We start from the raw sequence: 10,849 nt of genomic DNA on the forward strand, positions 1-10,849 counted from the left end.
CAGGCTGTGAGGGTTCTTATCTTTTGGTAAGGGAGTACTCCAGGCCCATAGCCCATTCTTACGTGGCCAAGGGAAAGTTGAAAGACTGCATGACACTGGATTTCCCAACACTGAGCCCTGCGCCCTTTTCTTTGGAGTTACATGGCTGATTGGGTGATTTCAGGAGATGTAGTGAGAAAGTAATGTGACTGGTTTTTCTTCATAAAGATCTATTTTTGTTTGTTTTTAATGTGAATGAACCTTGTTTCCAAGAATTCCTTTCGAGAGACTGTCATAAGACTTCCTACGTGTGGTGATACCCTAACCCCCAGACCAAAATAATCAAGCTGCCCTCATGAGCTGAATAAGTGGGTTGTTTTAGAGCCCAGCTTGCTAGTGTTTGTAGCATTTTCATATGGTCTTTCTTTCTTCCTATATTCAAGCTACCTGAGCCAGTCTCAAAATGAATGAGTGAGTTTAGGAGCTCCTCAGTGGCAGAGACCTGAAATCCAGGCAGAATGCAAATCTGAAATTCCCAGCACTGACGGTTGACTGCTTGTCTCCGGACTAAACACTGTTCGCTGGACCGGCCACTGGTCAAAAGGGGATAGTTTATGGCATCTGGGCAAATAGAATGCAGATGTGACCATGATTAGGGAGGCCAAGGAGGTCAATGTGTGTGTGGCAGTAGAGGCTGGCCTCCCAGCAGGCCAGCAGTTAATGACAACCCTGGCACAGGACAATGCAGGTGTCCTGAGCCTTGGTTCTCCTGGGGTCTCCAGGAGCACTAGGGCCTGTGGAGAGTGGACAGCCGGTCCTTCTGGTCCACCCTTTGCTGAGGCTGGGGAGGAGGGGGTGCGATACATTGATGTCAGCTCTGGGAGGGTTCTGCTATTGATAGAGACCCAACTGTACGTGACAGTCCTGACCAGCCGTTTTCAGTTCAGGACACACAAATGCCACACTGGCAGTGAAATGAGGCCTCCGCCCATGGCCGGGTCAAGGTTATTACCAGTATGGCGGTAGGTATGAAGTAAGCAATTTTCACAGAAGGCCCAGGACAAGAGCTGGCCTTGTTATTTCGAATGTCCTGCGCACCAGGCCTGGAAAGGGCCTGGAATTCGGAGGTCTGGGAGTCACCTCCCTGGCCTCACCCTGAGAACTGGCACTTGTGTAAACTCTTAAAGGTCTGCGGGGCAGCAGGGAGGGGTGCTGTCAGTCGCACCCCTGTCCTGAGCTTCAGGGTCACCGATATTCATGCTCTTGCCCCAGGCCTCTTGACTGGTCTAGAAGTGAACAGGAGCCACTTTTTCCTCCTCTCTACTCCCCCCAGGAGCTTCCTCTCTGTCTGGCTCTGTCCTCCCTAGGCTCTTCTGTAAACTGGTCACCGCCAGGCCTAGGGCACTTGGAAACCACAGTGGGGAGCTCTGGGCGGGAAGGGTCTACAGGACAGGGGTTCAGTTTCTCTGGGCCCCAGGACTGGCACAGGTGAGTTGCCCAATCAGCGCTCCTTGGAGGCAGGACTACCTGGCAATCACAGCTGTTGTCCATCAGATTGATTAGGGCCAGGCCTGGGGCTCTTTCCTCCCTTCCTCCGCTGCCTCTTCTCATGACACGGCAGTGCTAGTCTCTTTCCAGACGCCCCTTCTATTTTCCTTCTAATTTCAGATTCCAAGTCCGCTCCCAGGACCCTTCATCCTTCTTCAGCCTCCAAGCAGCCCATTCTCTTCCCACTCCACGTTTCTGTACTCCCTCGCTGCCAATTCTACCGCCGTCCCTCCTACCATTTGACCATCTTCTTTACCCCCTCTACATACCCATGACCCTAACCTACCTATTCCAACGCAGGTGGCCCACCCTCACCCTGGACAGTCTGCCCACAGCAGGGCTTTGGACCACCAGCAAGCACCCTGCTCCTGGAACCTTGGCTGCTGTCAAGCCCACTGCCCAGCTAGGCTGGGGCATCCAGGGACTGGGTCCTGGGGGAAGATGTTTGGGTCATTTGTTACTAGGCCCAGCCATCACCTCAGAAAGCGATAAGCCACGTCCCCTCTGCCAGCCCTGCTGCCAGGCACGCTCCCTTTCCGCCTAAGGCCAGGAAGTCACAGGGCTGAGGAGACCAAGCTAGGCCCAGGTATAAAGGGCGCCAAAGGGAAAGGCCTCTGGAGGCCTTAAGAGCCTGGCTGGGAGGTCTCCTTGACTTCTTGACTTTGGAGGTCTTCGTGTGACTGTATCAAAGAGGCACAGCCATGGCTTGCCTCACTTTTCTGGCCGGCTTTGGGTGTGGTGGACCTGTTCTATGTCCCTCACTCTAGAGAACTGAGCTCAAAGAGGTTTCTTGCTGGGAGTTTACAGTATACCTGTGTGCATGCGCATGCGCGTGTGTGTGTGTGCATGTGTGTGTATCTGTGTGTAAATGTGTGTGAGATAGAAATGTGGTTGTGTGATATCCAGGCAGGTAGAAATATGTGAGTGCCCTCATGTGTGTGCATACCTGAACATTTCTATGAGTTCTATGAAATTCAAGTGTGTTTAATGATGTGGGCGCGTGGTACATCCACTTTAGTGTGAGCAAGGAAAAGAAATGCACCCGATAAGATCCCAACCCCCTACATACCCAAGCCCAGAATCATTAGATGGAGTTTTATGCACTGTCTTCCCACACAACCATCGGGTTGCCTGCAGCCTGCTCAGGTCAGCAACCACGTCAGGACCAGAATCTCCTGTCCTCAGGAGGTGGCTGACACGCCTGCCATCGGGGTCTAAAGGAGGCACAATCCTCCTGAGGACACAGCTCTGTCCAGGGCCCAGATGGCTGAGGAGGGGACTTAAATAGGTATTTATTATCACAAAACTTCAGCTATTGATTCCCTCCTCTCATTTGTTTTCTCATTGCTCCCACAGCCACTTACTGTTTATAAAAACAAAATCTGGGATTACTGAACCAAATTATTTTTTATGAAAAAGTGGCTTTTTTACAAAATATATTAAAATTTGAATTATTTTAACATTTGCAGTAATTTATAGCCATATTATTCACATTTACTTCCTGTTTAATTGAAGAAGACACAAACAAATAGAAAGATACCCCATGTTCTTGGAATGGAGGAGTTAATATTGTTAAAATGTCCATACTACCCAAAGCCATCTATAGAGTCAATAAATCTGTATTGAGATTGGCACTTTTTTTTTTTTTTTTACAGAAATAGAAAAAACAATCCTAAAATTCCTGTGGAGCCACAAAAGACCCTGAATAGCCAAAGCAATCCTGAGAAAGAACAAAGCTAGAGGTATCATACTTCCTGACTTCAAACTATATTACGAAACTGTAAAAACAGTATGGTACTGGCATAAGAACAGCCATCTAGACCATAAATGGTCAACTAATATTTGATAAAGAACACTTAGTGTAGAAAAGACAGTCTCCAATAAATGGTGCTGGGAAAATTGGATATTCACATGCAAAAGAATGAAACTAGACCCCTATCTTACATCACTTACAAAAATTAACTCAAAATAGATTAAAGACTTGAATGTAAGACCTGAAACCGTTAAACTCCTAGAAGAAAACATAGGAACAAAGTTCCTTGATGTAGGTGTTGGCAATTTTTTGGATATGACACCTAACGCACAAGCAACCAAATAAAAAATAAACAAGTAGGACTACATAAAGCTAAAAAGCTGCACAGCAAAGGCAATTACCAACAAGATGGAAAGGCAACCTACAGAATGGGAGAAAATATTTGCGAACCACATATCTGATAAAGGGTTAATATCCAAAATATATAAGGAACTCGTACAACTCAATAGCAAAACAAACAAACAAAAAAACAAATCCAATTTAAAAATGGACAAGGGACCTGAATAGACATTTTTCCAAAGAAGATATTCAGATGGTTAACAGGTAAGTGAAAAGGTGCTCAACATCACTAATTATTAGGAAAATGCAAATCAAAACCACAATGAGGTATCATCTCACACCTGTTAAAATGGTTATTAAAAAAAAAGAGATGTGTTATCAAAGATGTGGAGAAAAGGGGACCCCTGTGTACTCTTGGTAGGAATGTAAATTGGTACAGCCACTATGGAAAAACAGTATGAAGGTTCTGTAAAAAATTAAAACTAGAACTACCATATGATACAGCAATCCCACTTCTAGATATATATCCTAAGGAACCTAAAGCAGTATTCTGAAGAGATATCGGCATCCCCATATTTATTGCAGCATTATTTATAATAGCCAAGACATGGAAACAACCTAAGTGTCCATCGATGAGTGAATGGATACACACACACACACACACACACACACACACACACACACACACACACACACATTGGAATACTCAGCCAAAAAAGAAGGAAATCCTGACATTTGTGCAAAAATTAGGCTAAGTGAAATAAGTTAAAGACAAATACCGTATGATCCTACTTATATGTAGAATCTAAAAAAAACAAACTCATAGAAATAGAGATTAAATTTGTAGTTGCCGGTGGTGGGTGATGGGTGGTGGGGGAATTGGGGCGGGGGAAGGTGGTCAAAAGGTACAGACTTCCAGTTATAACATAGACCCGTTCTAGGGATGTAACGTACAACATGAGGACTATAGTTGACACTGCAGTCCTCAGACACGTATACGTACTTGAAAATTGCTAAAAGAGTAGATATTAAAAGTTCTTATCACAAGGAAAAAAATTGTAAGTATGAGGTGATGGATGTTAACTAAACTTACTGAGGTAATCCTTTCACAACGTATACATATATCAAATCATTATGTTATATACTTTAAACTTATACTATGTATATCAACTACATCTCAATAAAACCAGAAAAAATTAAACTTAATTATAAGTTGTTTAAAAACAATTCTGCAAGAGGGCTAAAAATAAAAAGAGGGAAACAAAGTGAGAAGAGCTTAGAGTATTAATCAGATGAAGAGAATTCAATATAGAAGGCAATAGGACAAAGTTTAATTTTAGTTTAATAGTGTCTGGTTCAAACTAAAAAAATCTTGCAGTGAATAACACAACAATGAGCTATGAAAAAATATGCTAGACACAAGGATAATCTGACAGATATACAAGTATTAGTGGGAACTATGAACAAGGCTTTCTCTGATGGACAGACCAAGTCCATAACAGATGACCAAGGTGTCTGGGAAAAACCCTGGGCAGGCACCAGGCTTCTACCTTTGGGTTGAATGCCATAATTGCTATGTTCACTCCTTCTCAGCTGATGCAAAATGTCTATGAAATAAAACTAAATTCTCAAAAATCAGCTGACAAATGATGAAGCCAACTTTGGGGCTAAACTTGTTTTTCTTTTTTTTTTTTTCCATAAAAACAGTGAGAATACTTTAAAACTGAGGAAGTACAGACTACCTTTTAGAACTGATGACTCCAAGGTAAGATGATTTGAACTACATTTGGGGAAGGAGAGAATCTGGGAGGGAGGGGATGGAGAATGTTCTTGGGCCCATTTTTAAGAATTATGCCAGTTCTGGAAAACTTAGATGAGCTTTTCCCTATTACTTCCCACATTCATCATGAGCACACTAACAGGAGAGACTGATCTGAGTGTGACTGGGGGTCCCGCTATTTTGGACTCCCCCTTCTGCCATTCCTAATGCTTTGTCTTCTCTCCCTTTCTCCCTTCTCTTGGGGGCTTAAAAGGTGCTTTGGCAGGGGAGCAAAAAGATAAAAGAACAGATCACTCTCCACCCAGGCCCTTTGCAGAACCAGAATATCATTCCTGTGATGAAAGAGCGACTTTAATTTCCCAACACTTAATATCACCCCATGGAGCCTGCAAGAGCCAGTCTGCTCATGACAGCTTTTGGTTGCTTGCTGTGCCGTGAGCTAGCCATATTTGTGACAGACCAGTATTAAAACCTCCTGCATTCCTGGTATAAACCTTACAGCCTACATGACCATGGCTTATCTTTTAGTTTTATTCGTCTTGGGTTTTATTTGGTAGCATATTTAGGGGGACTTCAGCACCTATATTAATAAATGAAATTAGTCTGTAGTTCTTTGTGTTTTCTTTGTCAGGTTTTACTACTAGGATTTAACTGTCTTATAAAAATGCATTGGGAATCTTTTCATCTTTTTATGTTGTGGAGGAATTTTTTTTATCAAGGTATAATTGACATATAACATTAGTGTCAGATGTACAACATAATGACTCGATATTTGTATACATTTTGAAATGGTAATCACAATAAGTCTAGTTAATATCCATCATCATACAGTCACAAAAATATTTTTCTTGTTATGAGAACTTTTAAGATCTCAGCAACTTTCAAATATGCAATACAGTATTATTAACTCTAGTCACCATGATGTACAACTTATTTTGGAGTAATTAAAAAAACTGCTTCCCACTACTTGTTCGCTGTTGGGGGGACAGATACTGACACCTTTTAGCCTCAAGGGGACAGGGTGGCTGGAGCCCCGGGGTAGTGAACACCCACCTTGACTCTTCACCCCAGTGTGATGTATAAATATTTCCATCGTGAGCTGTTGTGGAAAAGTATGGGAAACACCATATTGGAGCATGGGTTCTAGTCAAAAGAAAAAAATGTTAACCCCACAGTAAGAGCTGGGAGAAGCCTCTATTCTGCAGCTTCTTTGGAGCTTGGGAACTATCTCCAGGACCTCTCATTTAAATCAGATTTGGTTCTTTCCCATCTCTTTTTGACAGGGTTCGGGGCTTTCAGGTGAGTTGGCCCTGCCAGGTGCCTCCCTTGTGGGTAAGGCCTGGTTAGCTGAATTCAGCAACAGGTGAACTTCATGCACTTTGCAGCGGTGTTTTCCTCCTGACTGGCTGTCAGCACACCTCTCTGTTCTAACTCTACCGCCTGAGACTTTAAGCACATGATGCTTGCTTGATCTTGTGAAATCAAACTTATCTTTAAAATTGGGTGGTTACATGAGCATTGTTTCTTAAATACGTAACCCCAGTTGCCATGGTCTCTCTAAAGTGGTGCAATCTGTTGCCTTCTTGCTACTTCCTATACTAACACATTTTGACACGGGCTTAGAAATTGTTTTTACAAAATTGAAATAGCAAAAAATTCACCTGTAAAACCGCTTAGGCCCAGCACCTATTTTAGCCGTAATTCCTTTGATTTTTAAGGCATATTCTTTCCCTTTCTTGTTTGTTGGCTTATTCAATGGCTGGAAAGAGATTCCTGAGCTAGTAATAAAAGCTAACTCTCCCTGAGCGCTTCTTGGGTGTTGTTTCATATAGTGTACCCTCATCTAATTGAGACTCACTCTCTGAGTCCCAATTTTCAGGTGAGAAAAGAGAGACTTCCAAGTGTTCAAAGTTCAGAGACCTCTGCGGTATCTTCACAATAGCAAAAATTACACGTCAAGGAGAGAACCTGGCCCACTAGGCGGCAGTTAGTGAACTTTGTTGGCGACAAAGATGCCCAAGACTGAGATTTGGGGAGCCCTGTCAGTCAAGGACCAGTTGGGTAGAAAACTGAGACGGTGAGCCCTTCCAGAAGATGGGGGTGGGGTGGGGAATGCTACCTGGAGGCCCCAAATGCTCAGGCATCAGTGGCTGGTCGTGACACTCTCAATCCAAGACCAGGAAGTGAAGGCTGGCCAAGAGGGAGTGGGGGCAAGGCCTCCTGGCAGTCAACCATGAATCGATTGGCCCTACGGCGGTTGCTCCACCCCTTGGGGACAAGTATGACGGTGGACCTGGGAGTCCCTGGTCCCTCAGAGGTCGTGCGGGCCAAAGAGCAAAACTGGCTCCTCGTGACCCCCTCAAACCCCGAGGTCCCCCGAAGCACGTGACGCTCGGCCCCAAGGTCTCGGCGCTTCTCCGCAACTCCTCCCCCTGCGCCCCGCCCCGCTGCACCCGGCGCTGAGCGGTTGTCCGTGCCGTTGGCGCAACACGTGCTTTCTGGAAGCCTCGAGGCCTGCGCGGGCGGGGGTCCGGCGGCGGGGGCACGGTGCCGGAGTCCGCTGCGCACCCGCGGCGTTGTCCAGGTTGGAGGGCGGAGCGTGTCACCTGTGGTGCGTGGCCGGCCGGGGCTGGGGGCCGCAGCCGGGCGCGCGGTGTTGGCGGAGGCGAACTGGGGAGGAGGTGCGGCCCCACCGAGGGCGGAGGCCAGCACTACGAAAGACTCTGCTTCCGCTCCCAAAATTCAGTCCGAGTGAGTAGCGACGAGAGGACCCAGAGAGGGGGTGCGGCCGCGCGGTGCGTGTCTTACCAGGGCGAGTCCGCCGTCCGCGGAGGCGCGGGGAAGATGCTCGAGGTCCTGGTGCTGAAGGTGAGCGAGCGCGAATTGCCCGGGCCGGGCCGTTGACCAGCCCCAGCCCTGCCGGTGCTGGTGGGCCTGGCGGGGGACGTCGGTTTTTGGACCGCGGGTTGGGGTGCCAGATAAGATTCCTGACTCAATTTCAACAAAACAACATGAAATTTTAGTTCAGCCGTGTCCCATGCACTGTTTGGGACCTAGAGTAAAAACTTACTGTTTCTCCGAAATTCAGATTTAACTGCGTGTCTGTATTTAATAACTCTAGAACCTTAGGGGAGAGGATGGACTATAACTCATCCTACGCACCCCGTGGCGGATCTGCCCTGGTTGAGGGTGCCCATGCGCCCCAGGTTGGTGTATACGAGGACCCTGACCTGTTCCCTTCCCCGACAAGGCTCCACCCGCGTTGGACAGGAGCACGGATGACCTGTACCTCTCTTCCCCCACCCCTGCACACACGCGCGCGTTCCATCTTCACTCGTGGGGACTCCTGCCTGCTCGCCCCGGGACTTTGGCGGTCACTCCTTACCCGCGCGGGTGCCTCCGGCCTCAGATCCTTGGAGGAGGGGTCACAGCGGGGGCTCTTCCCGGGTGGGGCCTGCTGAGCACAGCTGCAGTTTTATCTTTGAGTCAGGTGAGTGCTCCTTTGCTATTATGCAAGAGACTGGGAAGGCGCGGTGTGTTCGCCACATTGCTTGGAGGAAGGAGTTTACAAACCAGAGTAAAGAAGAGTGTTTCGGTCACTGGAAAAAGGAAATATAAATCACTTAAAAACATTATACTTCAGTGGGCAGAGAAAAGGGCTATAGCAAATGATGGGATTAAAAAAAATAACTTTCCCGCGCCTATTTTATGTTGTGTAATTTATATGAACAGAAATTCTCAAACGTTTGAAACAGCTGACTCTTTAGAGCTTTTCCTCAGGCTTACAAGGGTTTTAGAGCTTTTCCTCAGGCTTGTAAGATCCAGTTGGGGAGCTCCTCTCCACCATTAGTCTTAAATAGGCTAGTGCGATTTCTCCTTTAGAACGGCAGGGCTCAGGGATGCAGAACCTGCCGTGTGCCGGTTCATCAGGGCAGAGCATTGGCAGGAGGAGCTGGACTCTCACTGCCTCCGCCTTTGGAACCTCCTCTCTTTTAGTTGGACCCAGGAATCCTTTTATCTACCCGCCTCAGCTCTGGTCTGCCCCCACTTCCAGCCCTGATCACCCTGAGCAAATTTTCTCTCCAACTTAGTATTTTCTGGTAAAGTACCAGCTGTAGTTCTCCAGATTAGTTTAGCTTTTACACGTATAAAATATTTTCCCCAAGTGCTCGTCAGTGGATGAATGGAGAAGCAAAATTTGGTATATATGCACAATGGAATTTGCATATATACCAAATTTTTGGTATATTTTTGTATATTTTAAGTATATTTTTCCCCAATTAAAAATTTTTAATTTTAAAGTTTAAACAGTTATGTTTGTCGTAACATTTTCTAAATAAAAACATATCTGGCATTACAAATCTATTAGGATGAGGCCAACAGAGAAAAAGGTGTCAATTTAAAATTAAGAAAGCAGCCTAGGTAACATGCAGTTGTATCAGAAACGAGTAAGGCAGAGTGTGAGACGTGAATATGGGCTTGTTTTCCCAGAGGGACCAAAAGAGAAAAGAATTAGTTAGCCAGGTTATCCTTGATCACAAAATTGATCAGCACTGGGGGGAAACCCTTGAGCCATTGGTTCCTACAGTCAAACTGTTTTAGTGGACAGACCATTTACATTTCAGGACAGCTAGGCATGAACCCTTCAAGTGGACAAGCTCTTACAAACGTGGGTGACAGTCTAATATCTGCAGGCTGTGACCTCACTAATGTGGTAAAATGTTTGTTTTTCTCTACTGCCAGTGAAATCCACAAACAGAATTTCAGGAGTGGTTTTCCTTCTGGAGCTGCTGCTCTGTCCATAGTAGGCTGAGTTGAGGTTGAAGCAGTAGCTATCCTAGGACCTCTCATAACAGCATGACGATAAGTGGTCCCAGTGTTATTTAGTCTGGAATTTTCATAATTTTTAAAATTAACATCTTAAGTTTTACTATTGATGTTGGAACGTGTAAGTTTGACTAAAATATCTGAAGTTATTATGGAAATACCATATACAAATGGGAATTGAACGTGAATTGAAGATTAGATGATAAATCCAGTCACTGATGTTATAAAATACACGTTACACACTCATATTACCGAATGTGGGAAAAGAGACTCATTACGTAATTACTCAAATGAACGTAAAGGGAAATAACATATAGGAAAGATGAGTTTCTATTCTTGAGAAATAATAAAGAACACACTAATTCAATGAAATTTTAGTATGTGAAATATTTAGTTCTCATACCAGATAGATGATTTAGCTTTTATTTGAGTAAAAGTATTCAAGTGTGAATGGTAGAAGTAAGGGAGAAGAGAGTGGACCAAAATTTAATATAGATAATATTTTTCTAATGGAAATAAAATAGACATGCAGGGGAGATATGTGTAAGGCAGCAGTACACTGATAAACTACAGTGGGGGCAGTATTGCCTTAAAGCACTGGTGGTAGGTTGCAGGCCCTAGCC

General features: G+C 45.1%; 1 protein-coding gene across 1 annotated transcript in view; it reads left to right on the forward strand.

The window, feature by feature from the left end:
* The first annotated feature begins 3,872 nt into the window (after positions 1-3,872).
* TDRD12 (tudor domain containing 12) overlaps positions 3,873-10,849 on the forward strand; it is a 71,561-nt gene continuing 64,584 nt past the window's right edge. The window contains exons 1-2 of the mRNA XM_015600288.2: positions 3,873-3,883; positions 5,327-5,384. Of these exons, the coding sequence (XP_015455774.1) occupies positions 3,873-3,883; positions 5,327-5,384 (69 nt within the window). The remainder of the gene's footprint in view (positions 3,884-5,326; positions 5,385-10,849) is intronic.

This window comes from Pteropus alecto, unplaced genomic scaffold (genome assembly GCF_000325575.1).
Source record: "Pteropus alecto unplaced genomic scaffold, ASM32557v1 scaffold7, whole genome shotgun sequence".
Classification (NCBI taxonomy): Eukaryota; Metazoa; Chordata; class Mammalia; order Chiroptera; family Pteropodidae; genus Pteropus; species Pteropus alecto.